The 22,998-nt window shown below is 34.9% G+C and overlaps 1 protein-coding gene across 2 annotated transcripts in view; it reads left to right on the top strand.

The window, feature by feature from the left end:
- Nucleotides 1-5,728: 5,728 nt before the first annotated feature.
- The window catches only part of LOC148941983 (phosphoribosyl pyrophosphate synthase-associated protein 2), an 89,861-nt gene continuing 72,591 nt past the window's right edge, over nucleotides 5,729-22,998 (top strand). For both annotated transcript variants that reach the window (XM_089103574.1, XM_089103573.1), the window contains exons 1-2: nucleotides 5,729-5,866; nucleotides 10,762-10,881. In XM_089103574.1, the coding sequence (XP_088959700.1) occupies nucleotides 5,790-5,866; nucleotides 10,762-10,881 (197 nt within the window). In that variant the 5' untranslated portion in view covers nucleotides 5,729-5,789. The remainder of the gene's footprint in view (nucleotides 5,867-10,761; nucleotides 10,882-22,998) is intronic.

Below are 22,998 nucleotides of genomic sequence, written 5' to 3'. Positions count from 1 at the left end.
TAAATAGTCAGAAAATTTGCTTGTTTTGGAATTTATGTGGAGATATGTCGAAGACGACATTGATACACGAATAAAATTCGCTTTTTAGATTCCTACAGTTTTTTCCCTAAATCATTGAGCGAATTAATTCAAGTGCAGAAAAACGATGACGGCTGCAACGCTTTCCCCCTTCTCAAGCAACATTTTCAAATGATTTATATGATTTGTTGAGGGTCAAGGGCATCTATCCTTATGTTTATTATTGTTCCATGTCGAGATTTGCCGAGGAAACTATTCCATCGATCGAATCGTTTTACGACAGTCTACACGACCGTAGGTGCACCCCAGATGAATACAGTTTTGCTAAAAAAGTGTGGGCAGATAGAGGGTGTAAAAATTGGTTTGACTACTGCAAGCTGTATTTGTCGAGTGATGTGTTAACTTTGTTAGACATTATGTGTAAAAATACGGACAAAATATATGGGGAATTTAATCTTGATTAAGGATACTATTTTTCATCCCCTCATCTGGTAATGGACCTCATCCTAAAAATTAGCGGGGAAAAAATCGGGCTGATCACCGACATTGATCAGCACCTGTTCATCGAGAGGTCAATGAGGGGTGGATACGTTTTTCACGGGGATCGTATCTTTGAAACTGATCCAACTGGAGAGAAGACGGGGACAAAATCAGATGCAGTTTTCCTTGATATGAATTCTCTCTACCCCTCGGCCATGTCCCATTATGAGACAACTTGCGATGACTATAAATGGCTCAATGACCCTCAAGCTCCCCATTTCCCCAACATTGACAGTGTTGAGGAGAATGGGCCGGTTGGATGTTTTTTTAAAATTGATGGGGAGATACCAGTTGAGCTTCACGATTCAGTAGGATTTTGTTTTTCCATGCATCAATAGACCTGTGACTAGGGACTCTTTGCGCTCCGCAATAGACGTTTAGTCGAGGTGGACGGATTGCATTGGTCACCTTCAAAACAAAAACTTATTGCTGACCTTCTGCCAAAAAAAAATATTGTTGTACATCATGTGGCTTTAAAATGGATGTGCAACAACGGTTTCAACGTCACAAAGGTTCATAAAGCCCTCCAGTTTAGTCAAAAACCTTATCTGAAAACGTTTGTTGACAATTTTGTCAAGAAACGTTCTGAAGCGCAGACGAAAGCCGAAAAAGAAATTTATAAGCTCATTTGTAATTTGAATTTTGGTAAAATTTGCGAGAGTGTTCGCAATAGGAATCGTTGTGACGCCGTGACCGAGCCCAAACAATGTGCTCGAATTATTGCCGATCCAAATTACACTTCCTATACAATCATTGCCCCGGACATGGTACTATTGAATAGAAAAAAAGAAGCATTGTATTAAATAAAACATTGCTGCAGGCAGTGCGATCTTGGAGATCTCTAAAAAGCTCATGTTGGAATTCTACTACAATGTGGCTAGGATACAATGGCCGGAGAAGGGGCAAGTAGAGGTCTGCTACGGGGACACAGATTCTCTACTGCTAAAAGTAAAATCCCCAAACCTACTTGATGATTTGCCGCACGGTGAAATCATCAGCTCGTGGATGGACTATACAAATTGGAGTGGGCTTTAACCAGAGCTAGTGAAACGTCGGGCGCAAAATCAACTTTTATTTTGAAAATCAGAAACGGGAAGCGACATGATTTCCCGTGGTATGTTTGCAAGTCCGAAGGTTTACTTTATACAGACACACGACGAGGAAATCAAAAAACGTTGCAAAGGAGTACCCACGCGCTATGTGGATAAGAATTTCGACATGGACATCTACAGGAATTGTATCGTTGAAAATACAATTCCACGAGCGAAATTGCTGGCAATTCGTTCACTCAACTACGGGAACTTCACTGTAAATATAGAAAAAATTACCATGAGTACCATTTCCGACAAGGTCTATGTTTGTCAAGACGGTGTGACTACCCTCTCCCTGCGACACTATTTAACTTCCGACCGAGCCGAATGTGTTAGCCATAGGGAAAGTCTCGGTTTGAGTAAAGTCCAATAAATTTCCCAAAACCTTGAGGGGGGGGGGGGGTTCACGAGGGAGGGGGGGGGCTCGCGGCCCGGGGGGGCGCCCAACCGGCCGCCAGTGGGGCGCGCCGCCACTACCAAAGTTATCTTTTTTTACTTACAGCAGATTTTTTTTGCTTTTGTAAATATACATGTTGCATTCAAATTAAAAAAAGTGATATTATTCAAAGTGTATTTATCACTAAATGTTGTATTTATAAATAAAGTATATTTATTAAAGTGCTTTTTTAAATAAATGTTTTTTTATTATAAATTAAAAAAAAGTGTATTTTTCTTTGTTTTCTGTAAAGTGCTGTTTATAATACAAGAAATTTGATTCTTTATTGATTATGTTCTCATTATTATTCTTGACCGCACTAGTAGTAATAGGGAAGTTATTTAGTCATTAGACAACTATAGTCTACAGTTAGTTGTCCAGGTGAACTGTTGAAGGGAACATGTGTCAATTTAAAACACCATTCAGATCGTTTCTGTGTGGCCCGTCAATGTCAGGCAAAACAACACTCTTAACTAAAATAATTTAAAATTGTGATAAAGTGTTTGTGGAAAAGCCGAAAAAAATCTACTATTGTTACAGTATTTGGCAGGAGTCATACGGTAAACTAAAAGAAATTGGCACAGCGGTATTGGTGCAGCTACAAATTATACAGGGACTTGATGTCTCAGCATTATTGAACAAAACTCTTGGCTGATTTTCGACGAACTGGCTGAATATATTGAACAATGGTCCCAGGAAATGCTGCAATTGTTCACCGTTCGCTCTCATCATGAACAGATTTCCATTACTCCGTTTCTACACAATCTCTTTGATCAGAGCAAATGTATGCGAACACTTGCATTTAACTGCACCTACTATATCATCTACAGGGTTGTTCGTGATTCTAGCTCGCTAATAACTCTCAATAAACAAATATATCCAGGCGCCCCCAAATTTTTGCTCTCAGCGGAAAATCAGGCAACTACTAACCACTAAGGCTACATCCTTTTGGAGCTTAATCAAAATAAACCCAAGGATCTGCGTGCAATCACATATATTTTCGACAGCGAAATTACAGTATATTTTCACGTGAACACTAAAAAAGGGTATTAGTTGCTATCATGGCACTGAAGAAACTACATGAAAATAGACATTTATTTTCAGTTCTAAGCACGTCAAAACCGCCACTTAGGAAAGCCATACTCAAACATTGTATTGACAATGATTTCATTAATCTAATATCCGAACTTTGTTTAAATTTGACTGAGGGCAATGTTCAACTGCCAGAAGTAGTTAAGCAACAGGCAAAGCAACATCGTTCCATTGTACGTGCATTGGCCTTTAAAAACAAAGGAAAGAATTTTAAAAGGAAACTACTTCTTCAGGCAGGCGGTAGCTTTTTCACACTTTTACTGCCAATAATTGCAGGACTTGTAAACAGTTTTCTCTAGAGAGAATGGCAAAACCCTATAAATTGACTCCAATAGAACTCTCTCTCTCACCCATGGGACACTTTGAGGACAATCTGAGTAAATTCATTGACAACGAGAATATTGAGGATGATAAAAAACTGCTTTTACTTCAAGATACACTTCGCCGAGTGGACAAACATAAGCCCTATCATGCGAAGGCCAGTGGTATTGATCACAAAAAAGAATCATCTCCTCAGGATTCTGCTGCTGCTGGAACACAATTAAAGAAGGAGAAATTGTATTCAATTGTGTCTAAATTTGGAAATCTAATGCCCCACTCATATCGTGAACAAATTAAACGACTCCTAACTTATCTCATGGAAAGTGGTCAAGATCATATTCAAGTTGATAGCAATGGGAAAGGGATTATAATTCAGGGCAAGAGCTATAATCTACTTGATTTAATCTATGATATGTTTACAAATCGTAAAGGACTATTATCATTTGACTCTCATCTATAGAACTTTCTAAAAAAATTCTAAAAAATTCTAAAAAAATTATATGAACATGCATCAACAACACAATTAAAATATGAACATGAAGAAGAAGAAGAAGATTTTAAATCAATTTTGGAAAATACTAGCACACCTAGTGGAAACTTGACAATAAGGAGGAGCAGTACACCACTGATAGCTAGACAAACGCGAAGACCTATCAAGTAAATATCACCACCATCACCAACCAGTGTTATCTACCATGGTAATAAACGCTTCATAGTGTATTTGCACTTAAAATTAATCAATTTCAGAATCAGGCTTATTAATATAAGGATGCAGGAAGAAGTTTAAGTTCCTCCGCCACTCTGTCCCAAGCCACTGATGTTCGTACTTAAGGTATACAAGACTATCTACAAAATGAATCAAGTTACACTCCGCATAGAAATCAATAATTTGATTCAAGTGACATCTATGTAAACTATATTTAATGGCAATCTCGCTCGCATCACTCTACATTTAATGGTAACCTCACGTCACTTATGTGCTAGGCTGTGGCATCATTTGCTTATCCAAGATAAAGTTCACATATCATTACAAAGTAACATCACAACAAATTCCCGGCTAATGCCTGATATACAAGATCAGTCCTAAAACCACCTTATTTAGGTAAATCTTCGGTTTTCTTGATTAGTTTGTTAACTGAAAAATGAACATACAACTCAGTGCATCTTTTACCGCTCTTTCAAAACATACTAACTGCTACTATCACAAATATACCCAAATCCCCACTTCTTTATAGGGCTAGATATTGCCCTCGGAAAACTTCGCTGACTTTTTTAAGCATTCTTTTAAAAAATTACATTATTTGGCATTATGAATTAATTGTTGATGAGAGATTATTGGAAATAAAAACCTTGCAAACCAACAAAAAAGCAAAGCTTCGCATGTACTTTTAGTGTACATTAAGCTCTAATAGAGGGAGGTGGTGGCTGAAAACATATTAGGGCCGTTTTTTCACTAATAAATGTGCTACGATACTGAATATTTATTAAGAAAAAGCTTAAAAGTGAAATATTTGAAAAAAGATATTACATCTTTTTTCGTTTTTTTGCAAAAGTCTTTCATCATTCTGCTCTGATCAGTGGTCTGAGAACAATGATGAGTAGATCATCAAAGTTCTCTCATCATTGTTCTATACTTTAGAACAGTGGCGGTCTTCACACTTTTTGCTAACATCAGTGAGTTGTAAGGTCTTAGAACAAAGATGAGTTAAAAAGCGATAATCTTTGCAGAAAGATGTAAGCTCTTAGATGTAAGATCTTAGTGCTAAAAAGCGGGCCTATTTAATGCTACCAATTAGAATACTCGACAGAGTGTTAAATATGTGTCAAATTGTATAGTGTCTTTTGGATAGTAAATTATTGAAGATTGGCACAAATTTATTCTTTTTGGGCGTATCTATATTTATTGCCCATTCAATGGTGTAGACAGGTTTCCAGTACCCAGGGACAATATTAGTGTTTTCTCCTCTTTCTTAAAGTTCTAAGTTGGTATATATTTTTTTAAGACAACCTAATACCATAATTAAACATGAATCATAGAGACTTAAAACAATGAATGTTACAATATTATGTGTTAACCTCCTATATCTGCTAAATTCATTTCTTAACACAGACCTTAGACATTCACTTCCATATATTTTTCCTGTTGTTTATCGGATCATAACATAAGTGACTTGAGGTTACCATTAAATGTAGAGTGATGCGAGCGAAATTGCCATTAATTATAGTTTACATAGATGTCACTTGAATCAAATTATTGAGTGTTATTTTTAAATTCCTAACAAAACTGAAAAATGAGTAGAATAAACTCAGGGGAACCTGTAATTTTGACTGGGAATTCTCACAAGGAGCTAGCAGAAAAAGTTGTCACGTAGGTCCACTGAAGATTGGAAATTTTTCAACATTGTTTCCACCAATTTTGCTTCTAACAAGAGTGACAGACTAGGATATCACCTCCATCAGTCCCCATAGCCTGGCATTGGCTAGTTGCAGACTATGCTATAGACTTAGTGGATAGTAGTTCTAAATTCGGATTGTAGATTAGATAGTAAAAATTTTATTATATTTTCCATGCAATTATCTTTTCGATTGTAATATTCCCAGCACTTAGCTAGGCTATAATTGTAGGCTATCTTAGATTCCCCTCTCCAAGGGATATGATTTAGCTTTAGGCTTTAAACAAAATTTGGTAAAATTCTACTTTAGCTACTTTTGACTATCTTGGAAAGGGGTTAGGTTAAGAAAATGAAACTTTCAGGGATGGGCCTACAGGCTAAAGTATGTCCTGGGAAGGTATTTTGAAGTATCCACCTCCACTCCTTCTCCCTCTAGAGGGTCCTGACCTTTGATGTAGGCTACTTTAAAAATCTATGAGTTATTAAAATAAAACTTTGCAAAATAGATTTACTGCTTAAAGGAAGTACAGCGAAATTGTTTTTAACTGAAAAATTTTGTTCAATCCCAATTTATAGCGTTTCAAAGATATGCAAATACATTTACTAAATTTTGGAAATAAACTAGGACTATTTATATGTCTTAAAATTCTGCTCAAATAACTGAAATTGCATTTTCACAGCTAAAGCCAGAGAAAAAGAAACTGATAACTGAAAATTAAGGTAAAATGTTGTTTTGTCAAAATTTCAATGGGTATAGACCTGTCATGTAGGCAAATTTCATGACCCTCTAGAGGGAGAAGGAGTGGAAGTAGGTACTTCAAAATACCTTCCCGGGACATACTTTAGCCTGTAGACCCATCCCTGAAAGTTTCATTTTCCTAACCTAACCCCTTTCCAAGATAGCCAAAAGTAGCTAAAGTAGAATTTTACCCAAAATTTTGTTAATTTTCTTTGTTGTTTTTCTTATTTAAGTTATGAACCAAGTGCTGATTTTAATATCCTAGATGAGATTTTTTATAGGCCTATTATCTTTGAAAAAAGCCTAGGGCAGTTAAGGTAGCATTGGTTAATGGAATTTCCAGGAATGTTTTCAGAGCATGGGTACCCATAAGCTGAATTCTAAGGGGGAGGGGCTTACCTGATCTAATCAGCACTTACAATATTGTATAATAAAAATGACAAAACAAAAATAGCCTATAATTATTCAGCCAGTGGGGGGGGGGGGGTATAGGAGCCATGAGCCTAAATTATGTCCAAGGCAGGGCTTTGAAGCATCTACCTAGAATCTACACCCCTCCAAAGGACTGTGACCTTTGATGACCATGGGCAAACTTTGTGTTAAACAATGAAACTAGTAGGGTCTAGCCTAATTTGCAAAAGTATACCTTTTATTGGTACCCTGCTAGTCTGCAATTAGGGCATAGAAGCATGACAAGGAAGCATGTTAAGAAAAGAATTCTTAGTTCATAATAGCCTCTGCATAAAAATTGTATTTAATACTATTTGAGGATACTTTCACTATGCTTACCCCCTAATTTGCAACATGGATTTTGCCATAATTCACTCTGTGTAACTGTTTTGACCTGTGTACCAATAAATTCAATCAATTCTGATGAAAACAAGAAGCACATGGAAAATAAATAATTTGCAAAGTACATTAGAACTGCCTTCAAAATCAGAAAGAGACCATGGAGTCATTATTGACTCTCAGATTAAGTTTCATAACCACACAAATAAAATAGCTTTGAAGGCCTCTTAACTCACTGGTCTCATTAGGCAGAGCTTCAAGCATCTTGACCAGCATACCTTTGTAAAGCTGTACAAAGGGTTAGTAAGATCTAATATTGAGTATGGAAATGTCATATGGGGGCCTCACTATAAAACAGACTCAGCCGAGATAGAAAAAGTTCAAAGATGAGCCACAAAGCTTCTTCCAGGCTTCAAAGAGATGAGTTATGAAGAGAGGTTACAGAAACTGCAACTCACAACACTCAAGTACAGAAGAAAAAGAGGAGACCAAATCGAGATATACAAAATGAAAAACAAGCTGGAAAAACTCAGCTTTGAAAATTACTTTCAGCTCCCCAAAACCCAGACTACACAAGGTCACTGGGTAAAAGTGTTCAAATCCCATGCCCTAAATAAATCAAGAACCAATTTCTGGAGTGTAAGAACTGTAGACGACTGGAACAGTCTCCAAGAAAGTTTTGTGAAAGCAGACACCCTAAATGCATTCAAAAATGGACTCAACCAATTCTGGAAAGAATACATTTTATGTATCTTTTGACAGTACTGGGTTGTCTAGTGGAGTCAACTATTAATGTTTCCCTGTAATGATATTTATTTTTTTTTTTTTTATTCACTGATTAATCAATTATTATATGCAATATGTTATTTTATATATTTATTTGATTTGTGTATCATAATAATTTTTAGCCATGGATAAATGGCTCAACTTATATAAGAATGATACTGATGCAGATAGTAATGCCACAAACTCTGCTCAGGCAGGAAAAAGTATTGAAAAAAAGCATCTAATGTATGTAAAAGAATTGCTAAAAATAAAATGCTGTTCACCATTAGAGAAGATCTTGTATTGCCAGCTGCTATTTTTAGAAAAATGGTAGAAATACTAGATGAAAGTAAATATGTCAATGATGTTCAAGAAATTTCTTTGTCAAATGAAATTGTCTCAAATAGAATTTTTGATATTAATAAGAACCAACTAGTGTAACTTTTTACAAGAAATAAAGAAAGCCCAAAATTTTCAATTCAGTTGAACAAAACAACTGATATTACTAAATTGGCTCAGTTGTTAGTATATGTCAGGTACATTTATAAAGATTCATGGAAGAAGAATTGTCATTTAATTATCCTATGAAAGACCATATTACAGGGAAATACATAATTATATTGTAAAGTTGACAAAATTTTAATACTGAAGTTTTTGAAAGAAAAATTGCTTTTAGATATGCACAGATGGTGTAAGAGCAATGACAGGCAGAAATATTGGTTTAAATTCATTTTTTCAAGCTGCTCATTATGATCATATAACTTTTACTCACTGCCTTATTCTCCAAGAACCCTTGCAGCAAGAAGCTTTTGCTGCAATTTAACAATGTGCTTCAGGATGCTGTTAAGATTATAAATTCTATTAAGAGCCATGCCCTTAAAAGCCATTTATTTTCAAATCTCTGTAAGGATACAGATTCCAGCTACATAACTTTACTTTTACATTGAAAAGTAAAATGACTGTGAAGAGGTTGAAATTTAAGAATATTATTGTTATGAAACAACAGAATTGAAATATTTTTAACCAAGCGAAAATGTTTCAAACTGACTTATGACTATCCAAGTTGGGTTATTTGTCAGATATCTTTGCAAAATTAAAGAATCTCAACTTGTCTCTCCAAAAAGAATGCAATATTTTTACTCCAAATGATAAAATTGAAAGTTTTATAAAAGAAAACATCAATATTTGGTAAATTATGATAGAAAAAAAAATCATTTGAAATGTTTTCCAGTGTTCCATTTTATTGCAAAAATTATTGTAGATTACATAAATGCACTAGAAACACAATTCTGTACATATTTTATATTAAATATTGATTTTAAAAAGGTAGCTTGGATTCAAAAGCTGTTTTAGATTGACTTAAGTGAGATTCTTAACTCTTTTAAATGTTTTCACTTTTATAACTTTAAGAAATAAAAAATCTATTACGATTTTAAGGAATAAATATCAACATATGTATAATAAACAGACAATGCACATTCATTGGAATTTTTTCAGTAAAGTACAAATTATATTCTTGCTTTTAGAAAGCATATGGATTTTGAACCCTACTCATATTAATTTCTGTTTTTTTTGGGTTTCATTTATTTATTGATACTGATTTGTGGTAGTTGTATGCTTGGTAGACTATTTGATTCTATTTTGTTCATTTTTGGTTTAATGGAGTTCTTTACTTTTTTTTGAAAAACTTATTTTGAGGAAAGAGATTTTTTAATTCTGAAATTTTTAATTCTGAAAAATGGAGGAAGATTTGCTAGATGGTTTCCAGAGAAATTACCTATAGATTGTTTGGGTATCTTAATTACCGATTGTATTTCAAACAGTAGACTATACGAAAAGTTTGGTTTGATCCCGCTTTCTAGGGCTATAATTTGGGAAAGGTTGAGATGGCTAGGGCACGTTTTGTGGATGAAAGATGACAGATCGTCCTTTTTGGCCAATCGTCTAGAGCTAAACGGAAAGCAGGTCATCCGCGGTTGTGGCGGGAGGATGTTGTAAAAAAAAATTTAGAGGAAATTGGAACTTCTTGGGAGGGTGTAAGGAGGAAGTTTTTGAATAGATTGGAACTGAGGAAGAGCATAAGTAGCTATGTTTGCCTCATGTGGCTTGATGCTGCAGTGAGTTGTTGGTAGCAGCAGTATCAGGTAACAAACTGATGTTTATAGAATGGTTACTTCACAACCCATTGCTTGAATACTTGTATATTAGGCAATCCTGCTGCTTCTGATTGGAGACTATTCCACTTTTCAGTAAGTACCATATGTTATATTGGAAAAATGTCAAGTAGAGTGTAATCCACTTAGTTTTTGTGGATTTATGTTTATACTTTTCCTTGTATGTCTTTTATAAAACCTTTCCATAAGAGATTATTATAGTTACTGTTATTATAATAGTAACAGTATCTATCTTGTGCAATACTTTCTGCACTTTAATGCTAATGGATTTTAAATTTGATAGAGCTTTTTCTTATATATTTTTTTTTTTATTATTATTATTATTTCTGACCTATCAATCTGGTAAAAGTTAGCTAGACTAATTTTTAAGTACTTTAAATCATTTAAGTGAAATTGATTCCAGGCGTCTTGGTTTGAAGCTTGGTGCAGCCTCTGTGTATCACAAAACAAATAGAGAAACCATGGTTGATATAGCTGATTCAGTAAGAGGAAAAGATGTCTACATTATACAAACGGGAACAAAGTAAGTTGCACATTTATACAAAAAAAAAAAGAAATCGTATGCACTTTTGGAATAAAAAAGGGTATGCATTGGTATACTGATGTGCCTCCTATACCCAACTCAGGTATATTTATGTCTGAAAACCATGATTCTCAAAGATTATTCCTCTGGTTGTTTCAAAATTATGAAGCTTTTAGGGCAGTATTACATCTTTGTCAATGTTGTCACATTGAATCATGAAAAAAAAAAAATCAGAAAAACTTAATTAGTTACATTTGATAACACTCTTTGTCAAACATCAAAGGTCTGTTGTTTGATCTCAGCTTGGTAATATGGAATCCAGAGTTCAAACTTAGCTGTAGCAATACACTGCAGGGCAGACACAAGGGCCTTAGTAGTCAAGAAGCATTGTTAATCCAATACATACTCGTACATACCAAATGAGAACTATATCATCAAAGGAAATCTATATATTCTTAAACTATTTGGTGCCATATGGTTTGAGCTTATTATTAAGTAAGTAGTAAGTAATCAGATTAACAACGCTTCTCGACTACTAAGGTCCCTGTGTTGGCCCTGGAGTGTGTTGCTACAGCAAGGTTCGGTCTCTGTGTCCCGTATTACCATGCTAACGTCAAATCTACTGCGCCACCACAGGATTAAGAATTCTCTCCGACTGGGAATTGAACCCCAGTCTCCCACGTGACAGGAAGGTATTCTAACTATTGTAGCATTAGAGACTTACATCTTCTGCTTTAGATTTGGCACCCACTACTCCCGAAATATTCATACAAAGTTTTTTTTTTTCATAAAAAAACTGAATTTCAGATTTGTTCTAATTTCAAAAAACATATGTTGCAAACTTCCACTTACTCAATTTAAATATGGTAATCAGAATTTATTTTCACTGTCTCCGGTAATTTAAAAAAGCCGCAATGAAGGAAAAAAACTTTCAACTCACAATGGTTCGATTAGCTTCATCCTCTTCTTGTATTCCGTGACATTAGTGTCATTGTTAATTAATAAAGACACATGAAAAACTATAAGGAGTGAATATGTGTTTAATTACACACTACCCTTTTAAACAGGGCTCTAAGGTAAAAAACTAGCAATTTCAGAGACATGCCTTTGAAGGTTGAAGGAGTTGGATACAAACATGCTAAAATTATGAAAGTTATAGGCATCCGAATTTACCAACTTCATGGATTTACCAAGCAAAACCAGAAACTTAGCAAAATCCACTAACCAAGGACACGCATGCTCTAGCCTTTGGGTATGAATGTTTATGCCTAGAGTTTTCTAAACTAAAGAGAAAAACAAAGGTATGACCTGTGGGCTTGAATGACCATACAAATATTTTCGTTGGCTTGAAATATGTTTCAGCTATTTTATTGTATAAATTTTAAAGGGTAGAGTAAAAAAGAGTTAGTAAGTATATTGAGTCATTATAGGATTACCAAGATTTGACCTGTTGATAACTAGTGAACATGTCCTATAGAATCTGGATGCGTCTATCTGATCACTTTGTAGATTGTATTTTGGGCAAGTCCCAAATAGACATTTTTAATACCTTTTTCTTTTTTTTTCTTTTTAGAAGTACTAGTATTTCCATTGTAAATCACACTTTTTGAATTTGTTATAGTTTTGTCACATAAACGGGAGATATTTTGTTTCATTATTATTGTTTTGGGACACAAATTAGCTCATATAGCCAAAAAATTATTTTAAAAACTTTAAACAATAAATCTAAGGCTTATAGTCCAGGAAGGGAACGGTTTGACCAGGAACAAATTGCAAGAGAAAAGTTTCTTTGACTACCTGACTCAAAAAAAGGTGCTGATTCCAAATATGCAAAGTTTTCTCATCTATCTGTTTCACAAGTTTTTTGAGGTTGAGGTTGATTTTGTACGCCTATATATGTTTCATATATAGGCGTACAAAAACAAAATTGATATCTAGAATAGTGTAACAGGTCACAGTGCTTACGAAAATCACTTTTATTGGAACGTAAAATTAAAACTTAGGTTTTTTGAGGTTGAGGTTGATTTTAAGAGGGTGAAATTTGTGCTTCCATATAAAGGAGTACTACAACAAATCTTATGTCTAGAAGAGGTTATTAGATCACGGTGATTATGAAAATCACCTCTAGCCTATATGAACGTAAAACTAAAAATTAGGTTTTTTGAGGTTGAGGTTGATTTTGAGGAGGTGAATTCGGTTTTACATATAAAGGCGTAGAGCAACAAAATTGATGTCTAAAATAGGGTAGTAAATCACGATGATTATGAAAATCACCTTTATTTGACTGTAAAGTTAAAACTTTCATTTAAATATTCCATTAGTGTTAAACCACACTTAATCTGAAAGAAACCAGTCTTAAAATGTAGAATGACAACCTTGACCCAGTTTGATGTTTTAACTAACGATTAAAACATTCTTGACTTTTTCAGTTATATAATATACAAATGTGATAAAAAAAATCGACATATCAATCTTCACATATCTTCGTTATCTTCCAGATCATCAGCTCTGAGAAACTCAGTTGGAACACAGTTAGCACAACTTGTTCCCTTGGAAGGTCCATAGGCCCAGGTGCATTTCATGCCATTTGTTTTGTAAGTGGATCACATATTTGAGCAGTCGGTTTTGCAGTTACAGTGAAAACTGCAAGGAGAGAGTTGAGGACAGCAGGGAGTTCACCAAAATAGGGCAATGTAGTCCATTCTGAATTACCCAACCGAACTGGGTATCCGTTGATTTTGAATTAAAGTTATCAAGTATTTTGCAGTAGGTTGCATCAAGACATGGCTAATTGTAGACAGAGAAAAGCCAAGACAGATAGTCCAAGTATTTGAGAGAATTAAAGTTATCAAGTATTTTGCAGTAGGTTGCATAGGTTGCGTCAAGACATGGCTAATTGTAGACAGAGAAAAGCAAAGACAGATAGTCTAAGTATTTGAGAGGCAAATGCTTTCCATGATCTAAGTTGCAAATAAACTCGAAATGAGTGGAAGCTGCAAGCATCACTGGTGGAGGGAGAACTTTAGACTAAACATACGAAGCAGTTACTGTAACTTTCTCCATGAATTTGAGATGACGTAACTGACTGAGGGTTGAAATTGACCTTGGCACTTATATAAAAGCATCATTGCTTTCTCCCCAGCTGCTGAAATCTTGTGCTTGGTGGATAGTGGGTCCATAAAAACTTTAGCGGATTCGTTAAACCCATTATTTTCTATCAGAAGCTGTAGTCCCGCTGACTTCCCAATGCCATAGATATGAGAAGTTGAATCGCACCCAAGGAAGGCGTGGCCATACAGGATTGTGCTGCATATACGAGATCCAAGTTTGAGTTTTACTGCATTTATATCCCAAATTCTATTCTTTGATATTCCAGTCCGATCTCAGATTAAAAGTAGATCGCTTGGCTACCTGTCTGTACGTTGTAATACAAGAGTATGAGCAGATCTGTTATGTCTCCAACCTGAAGAGTAGGCTTAAAAGAATCAGATGGAACTGCAGTTAGAAAAATGAGAAGCTCAGCGTCACCTTCTGCCAGGTATACCTGACACCCAGCTTTGGTCAGGTTCTCACTGGTCATGGCTATGATTGCCTGCTTATTCTTGAAGTTGCTTAAGAACACTTCTTTCTTTGTAGAACAGACCATATTCCTGTTAAAATTGATCTGTGGTTACGATCGTGACCCTTTCCGTCTCGAATGGGTGATGTCTTTGATTAAAGGTGCTTGGTTGTATCCGTCGAAACCCACCGACGTCCTTTGCAACCCGTATTTCCGTGCAACGTAGTCAACGTACTTCTGGCAGATACTATCATAAGTTGAGCTACTGTTCCAAGGAATTCGCTGAAGCAATGCCCCACTATCGAGAACTATATGCTTGTCACTGAAATCTTTGACAAAGTCTTCAGTTTGTGGCTGTTGCTCTAAAACTAGCCGCCACATCGCATCAGTAAGGACAGGCTTATCGGTAAATCGTGGAAGTCCGTTTACTTCAAAAAATGACGGAGGTGGCGAGCACAATTCATACTCAAAGTATGACTCCAAATTATCGTCGCTACTTCCAGCAATTGTCATCAACTGCTGAAACAGCAGTGCTGGATCAACGGGAACTGACTGTTCATTAATAACTGGTGCAGCTTTATGAACAAGCGTAACGGCCACCGACTTTTTCTTGAATATGTACGTTTTGACGTTTTCCCCTGTTTTCATCAGACGTAACTTTCATCAGGCGTAATTTTCACAAGACGTACGTCTTGACGTTTTCCCCTGTTTTCATCAGACATATCAGGGGTATTCTCAGCAAGAAAGCAAACAAGCTTGCTAGTGCCATGGTTGTCGCGTTCAATCCTCCACTCTGTAACTTCTTTGTGCTGTTCGCTTGTCTCGTATTGGACCTTAGCAAAATTTTGTATCGACAAATTAATTGCATAGCTTTAGAAATTAATTATCATCAAGCATTTTCAAAAGTGCCGTTTTACCAACTTCGACGAACGAGAATTAAAAGTCACCGCCGCGCAAGGGCCTTGCCCACTCGGACTACAAGGTCCCTAAAATAGAATCCATTACACCGGGTGTCCAAAGCGCTTTATCAGATTTTTTTTATACCAAAATGTTTTATTGCATATCAGCAAAAATTCCTGCAGTTTTTACTCTGACCTTACTACGCTGTAATCTGCCATCACAAATAAAAACCCCGACTTCTTACCTTTTTTGAAAATAATGAAACAGCAGAACTTTACCGTCAGCCAAACAACTCTCACTGACTGAACGTAACTTTGACCTGTTACCCATCAATCGACTGGCCAGATAAGGCGAAACATGCGGGAACAGGTTTTACCACTGTAGTGATCGATTTAGAATCGCCCGAAGGATTTTTACATGCTGGGATTGTGAGGTCCCGTCAGTCGCGAAAGGGTTATGAAACTCATGGAATATTTAGATGAAAGTTCTTATTTTAAATTCAAATAAAGTTGATTTTCATAATCACGATGGTCTAGTATCCTATTTTAGACATTAATTTTGTTGTTGACCGCCTTTATATGAAAACACGAATTTTACATCCACACAATCAATCTCAACTCAAGAAAAAACATAAATTTTAGTTTTATATTAAAATAAAAGTGATTTTCATAATCACCATGATCTAGTACCCAATTCTAGACATCATTTTTGTTGTTGTACGCCTCTGTATGGAAAAACGAGTGGATGATAGTTGTCATTCTACATTTTAAGATTAAGCGTGTTATCTTAAAATGTAATCTTAAATTACATTTTAAGATTAAGTTTCCTCCAGATTAAGCGTGGTTTATGACTTGTGGACTATTTAAGTGGAAGCTTTAATTTTACGTTCAAATAAAGGTGGTTTTCATAAGAACCGTGATCTAGTACACTATTCTAGACATAAATTTTGTTGCTGTGCGCCTTTATATGTAAAAACGAATTCACCTCCTCAAAATCAACCTCAATCTTAAAAAACCTAATTTTTAGCTTTACGTTTATATAGGCTAAAGGTCATCTTCTTCATCATCGCGGTCTAATACCCTATTCCAAACAAAAAATACCTTGAGGTACTTCTTTATATGGAAACACAAATTACAACTTCTTAAAATCAACATCTACCTCATAAAACCTAAGTTTTAATTTTACGTTCAAATAAAAGTGATTTTCGTAAGCACTGTGACCTGTTACGATATTCTTGACATCAATTTTGTTGTTGTATGCCTATATATGAAACACGAAATTCACCCCCACAAAATCAACCTCAAAAAATATATTTGTGAAACAGGTAGATGAGCAAACTTAGCATATTTGGAATCAGCACATTTTTTTCAGTCGGGTAGTAAAAGAATCATTTCTCTCGCAATTTTTTCCCGGTTAGGCCCTTTTTTCATACACTTCCTCGACTATTATAGTGATATACAGAAGCGTTACTAGTTAAAATAACTGTAGAAAATGGCGGGGAAGGAATTTTACAGACCGATTGGAAATTTTTAGGCACTTGCTCAAAAGAGAGAATAAACATTGTGTCGTATTAATTCAAGTCGGTAAAGCCACTGTGCTAATCGACAAATATTGAAATCTGGCTTGATCTCGCAAGTATTTCCTCTGCTTTGACTAACGTTACGTGCTTTCATCAGTTTACCTTTTTAGCTCACAAATTTAGTTTCTAAAATCATTGATCTTGGTGCCAGGCCAAGAAAAATAAAACTTATATATATATATATATATATATATATATATATATATATATATATATATATATATATATATATATATATATATATATATATATATATATATATATATATATATATATATATATATATATATATATATATATATATATATATATATATATATATATATATATATATATATATATATATATATATATATATATATATATATATATATATATATATATATATATATATATATATATAAATTGTTGCATTTTTAAGGTCTTTTGGGAATCCCTCTCCCCAAAAAATCCTGGATACGGCTCTACATATCCCAGATTTGTGAAATACATACTGAAAGTGTTTTGGTTTGGAAGTCTGCATTACAATATCAGTTCATATTTTAATAAGCTAGGTCAGAAATGTTTAAAAGCACTGTTAGTGTTAAGATTTGAATTAACCAAACTGTTAATAAAACCGCTTGTATCGTCCGATATGTAATAATGTATGTTTTGAAAAATACTTTCTGTTTGGTAATTCCATTTAAGCCTTAAATATCATTTAAGCATCTCAAATGCTCAAAATCTTTTTTTTATGGATTTCTAATCGAAAAATATGGAATTAGATTGGAAAGGTTTTTCAGAATATATTGACGAACTTTGGCTTTTAATTGGAATACAACCAGGTTTTCTTTAGTAAATACGTTCTTTTTATCTTTTATGGCGCGAAGCTTCCTACCGACCCCTAAGGACGAATTAAAAAATGTTATGTTTAAAATTCTTTGTTCCTTTAAGGAAAATTTAAAACGAAAATCCGTTCGTACACTATGGATTTTATCTTTTTACCTAATGTCTGAATGAACCATAACTGGGTCCCCCAGGCAACACGATGGCTGTTTTTAAGCGTAGTGAGCAAAGCAGGCGCAGGCTGGCGACCTAAGAGAGAAGCTGGCTTCGCTTTCCATCGATCTTTGCGACTATTCGAAAGCTGCCACAGCAATATCCAAGGGCTGGTGAGAATTAGCTAGACTTGGGAAGCAAATTGACGTTAATAGTAAAAAGTGCTTCAGACTTATAACTGAGACACAGTTACTAAGGACACTTAATTGAGATAAGTTGATTATGGCGATGGAAGCGTGGCCAATTTTCAAATAATTTGCAGTCGATATTGACGATAGTTTTAGACAGTCTTCTAAGCCAGCTTTGCTTTCCATTGGATAATCGGAACTGGTATTTTTTCGCCGTTAGGGCAAAATTTATCGCAAATACTGCTCTTTAGACAAATACATCATTTTCTTCATTAAAACAAGTTGTCAATTTTATGGCATGTAATGAAAATTATCCGTCCCAGTGGAAATCAGGAGAAACTCTTATAAGCTGACCAGGATGGACAACAATAAGTCTTAAAGCCTCTTATCAAGAAAGCTAACTCCTTTATTAATCCTTTTCGTCATAACTAATTAATACTCATGGGACGTCCTCCTGATTATGTGACAAGAAATATTAAAACATGTTTTAAAAGTATTTAAATTTTGTTGAAAGCTTTTACTAATTTGGATCCTTATTGGGAGGGTATGGAATAGAAAGAAGATGATTTAGACTCTTACACAGTGGTAAGGCCGAACATGTTTTCAGTTAATCTTTAATCCAAATTGTGAGGTTATGGAATAGACAGAAGATGAATCAGATTTTTATACAGTTTAAGGGCGAACATGCTTTCAGTTAGCGCTTAATCCTAGTTGTGGGGGTATGGAATAGAAAGAAGATCAATCAGATTTTTATACAGTGGCTAGGCCGAACATGTTTTCAGTTAATCTTTAATCCAAATTGTGAGGTTATGGAATAGACAGAAGATGAATCAGATTTTTATACAGTTTAAGGGCGAACATGCTTTCAGTTAGCGCTTAATCCTAGTTGTGGGGGTATGGAATAGAAAGAAGATCAATCAGATTTTTATACAGTGGCTAGGCCGAACATGTTTTCAGTTAATCTTTAATCCAAATTGTGAGGTTATGGAATAGACAGAAGATGAATCAGATTTTTATACAGTTTAAGGGCGAACATGCTTTCAGTTAGCGCTTAATCCTAGTTGTGGGGGTATGGAATAGAAAGAAGATCAATCAGATTTTTATACAGTGGCTAGGCCGAACATGTTTTCAGTTAATCTTTAATCCAAATTGTGAGGTTATGGAATAGACAGAAGATGAATCAGATTTTTATACAGTTTAAGGGCGAACATGCTTTCAGTTAGCGCTTAATCCTAGTTGTGGGGGTATGGAATAGAAAGAAGATCAATCAGATTTTTATACAGTGGCTAGGCCGAACATGTTTTCAGTTAATCTTTAATCCAAATTGTGAGGTTATGGAATGGACAGAAGATGAATCAGATTTTTATACAGTTTAAGGGCGAACATGCTTTCAGTTAGCGCTTAATGCATATCAAATAAAAAAAAACAAGTGTTTTTAACTGAAAGTAAGGAGCGACATTAAAACTTAAAACGAACAGAAATTATTCCGTATATGAAAGGGGCTGTCCCCTCCTCAACCCCTTGCTGTTTGCGCTACAGTTTGACTCTTTCTAACAACTTTAGTTTTTAAAACAGTAAAATACTTTAGTGTAAAGAGCGAGACCTTGAGGAGGGGACAGCCCCTTTCATATACGGAATAATTTCTGTTCGTTTTAAGTTTTAATGTCGCTCCTCAATTTCAGTTAAAAACTCTTTTTTTTAATTTCTGAATGTTGTTGAATTAGCGCAGCTTTAATTTTGGCTCACCATACAGGAATAATTAAAACGAAATTTGTATATTAATTTTACTTTTTTTTTTTTTGGCTAAATGGCTTACTCGAAATTTTGTTCTGACGTAACTTAGGAATTAACTTACGTAACGAACTTCTATATTCGTATGTTTTTACTACGTATATTAGGGAGTTCACCCTCCTAGTCAGTGCCTCGCTCTTAACGCTAAAGTTCGAATTTTGTTCGAATCACAAACTCCTGAATCACAAAGACCGGTTAATTAGAATAGATAGCTCTTTTGAAAGTAATAAAAAAAACTTTAGCGCAAGAGGGAGGTATTGACTAGGGGGTGAACCCCTCACATATGTAATACTTTCTGTTCGTTTTAAGATTAAATGTTGCTTCTTACTTTCAGTTGAAAAAAACTTGTTTTTTTATAGAATTTCTGATCGTTCTTTAAGTAATGATGGGAAATCCGGTGCCCCTTCATAGAAAAAACCCCTCCCCCGAGAAAACATCCTCCATGGAAATATCCCCCCCCCGTAACCCCCTACTCCGACCCTCCCTCACCAGAAAAAATCCCTCCTGAAAATGTCTGCATACTTCCCAATAACCAATACTATATGTAAACAATGGGCAAAGTTCATAACTTGTAGCCCTTCCCCCGGAACTCTGGGGGATTAAGTCATTCTCAAAGACATAATTATTAGATTTTCGACTATGCTGAACAAAATGGCTAACTCAAAATTTTGATTGGGTGACTTTGGGGAAAAATGAGCGTGGGAGGGGGCCAAGTTGCCCTCCAATTTTTTTGGTCACTTAAAAAGGGCACTAGAACTTTTAATTTCCGTTCGAATGAACCCCCTTAAGATATTTTAGAACTACTGGATCGATACAATCACCCCTGGGAAAAAACAAATAAACACGCATCCGTGATCTTTCTTCGGACAAAAAATACAAAATTCCACATTTTCAAACAGTTCGTGGTAACGAACTGTAAGTAAGGAGTGACCCGGCTCAATGGTAACCGAAACTCTAGAAAACGGGTTATTGATACCAATAGATACATCAAAAGAATCAGTTTTCAATGCTGAATTCAAATATATAATTTTCATCAAGTTTAGTTCTACCCATCAAAAGCTAAGCGCCTCAGAAAATTTGGCTGATTTTCAAAAAAAGGGGGAAAGACCCCCTAAGATTTATAGAATGTTAATGAAAATCACACCATCATATTCAGTGTATCAGAGAACCCAACTGTAGAGGTTTCAAGCTCCTATCTACAAAAATGTGTATTTTTGCATTTTTTGCCAGAAGAAAGATCACGGATGCGTGTTTATTTGTTTGTTTGTTTGTTTGTTTGTTTGTTTGTTTGTTTTTTGTTTTTTTTTCCCAGGGGTGATCGTATCGACCCAGTGGTCCTAGAATATCGTGGGACGGCTCATTGAATGTAAATTAAGAGTTCTATTGCCATTTTTAAGTGACCAAAAAAAAATAGAGGGCAACAAGGCCCCCTCCCGCACTTATTGTTTTACCAAAGTCACCCGATTAAAATTTTGAGATAGCCATTTTGTTCAACATGGTCGAAAATATGATAAATATGTCTTTTAGGATGACTTAATCACCCGAAGTTCCCAGAAGGAGGGCTAAAAGTTATGAACTTTACCCAATGTTAACATATAGTATTTGTTATTCAGAAGTATACAGAAGTTTTCAGGAGGTTTTTTTTCTGGTAGTGGGAGGGAAGGGTGGGTCGGTGGGTATGTTGGAGGATCTGTTAATCAAGGAAGTTTTCATGGGGTAAGGTAAATTGCCATGAAGGGGGCGCCGGAATTGCAATCATTATTTTTTTGTTATTGGGAATTATAACAAAATTTTAACTAAGTATGTTTTCTGGAGGGGGGGGGGGCTAGATGAGGGGGTTACTATGGAGAATATTTTCGTGGAGGATGTTTCTTTGGGGTAAGGGACATTTCTATGAAGGGGGCGCCGGATTTCCAAGCATTATTTAAGAAACGATCAGAAATTAAATAAAAAAAAACAAGTTTTTTCAACTGAAATGTAAGAAGGAATATTAGAACTTAAAACGAACAGAAATTATAACGCATGTGAGGGGTTCTCCCCCAAGTCAGTACCTCGCTCTTTACGCTACAGTTTTTTTTTAGTGCTTTCAAAAGAGCTATCTATTCTAATTAAACGGCCTTTGTGATTCAAGGGTTTCTTAATCAAATTTTTTTTTAACTTTTAACTTAAAGTACGTGGTATTGACTAAGGGGAGAACCCCTTCATATAAGTAATAACATATACGTAATAAAAAAAACAATAAAAAAACAAGCGATACGGCTCAATAGTAATCGAAACTTTTAAAAACGAAATTTTGATGTCAATAAATGTATCAAAAGAATGTGTTTATAATGCTGATCCTAAATATATAAATTTTATTAAGTTTAGTATTACTCATCAAAGGCTACGAGCCTGAGAAAATTTACTCGATTTTTTAAAGAGGGGGAAACATCCCCTACAAGTGAAAGAATTTTAATGAAAATCACACCGTCAGATTCAGCGTATCAGAAAACCCTATTACATAGGTTTCAAGCTCATATCTGCAAAAATCTGCAACTTTGTATTTTTTGCCAGAAGAAAAATATACGAATATAGAAGTTAGTTACGTAAGTTAATTTGTAAAGACATCCATTTAGCAAAAGAAAAGTAAAATTTTTATACAAATAAAAGCTGCATTAACTAAAAAACGATCAGAAATTAAATAAAAAAAACAGGTTTTTTAAACTGAAAGTAAGGAGCGACATTAAAACTTAAAATGAACAGAAATTATTCCTTATATGAAAGGGGCTGTCCCTTCGTCAACACCTCGCTCTTTACGCTAAATTTTGACTCTGTCACACAACTGTATGTTTTAAAACAAAAAAAAAATTTTAGCGTAAAGAGCAAAGCGTTGAGGAGGGGACAGCCCCTTTCATATACGGAATAATTTCTGTTCGTTTTAAGTTTTAATGTCGCTCCTTACTTTCAGTTTAAAAAACTTGTTTTTTTTATTTAATTGCAGATAGAAGCTTGAAACTTCTATAGCATGGTTCTATGACTTTTAGGGGTTGTTTACCCCTTTTCTCGAAAATAAGGTAAATTTTCTCAGGCGCGTAACTTTTGATGGGTAAGACTAAACTTGGTAAAAGTTATATATTTGAAAT

This window comes from Artemia sp. Qi Xiang Cuo, chromosome 17 (assembly GCF_049724085.1).
Source record: "Artemia sp. Qi Xiang Cuo chromosome 17, ASM4972408v1, whole genome shotgun sequence".
NCBI classification, from domain to species: Eukaryota; Metazoa; Arthropoda; class Branchiopoda; order Anostraca; family Artemiidae; genus Artemia; species Artemia sp. Qi Xiang Cuo.
This window is presented reverse-complemented; position numbering and strand designations above follow the sequence as displayed.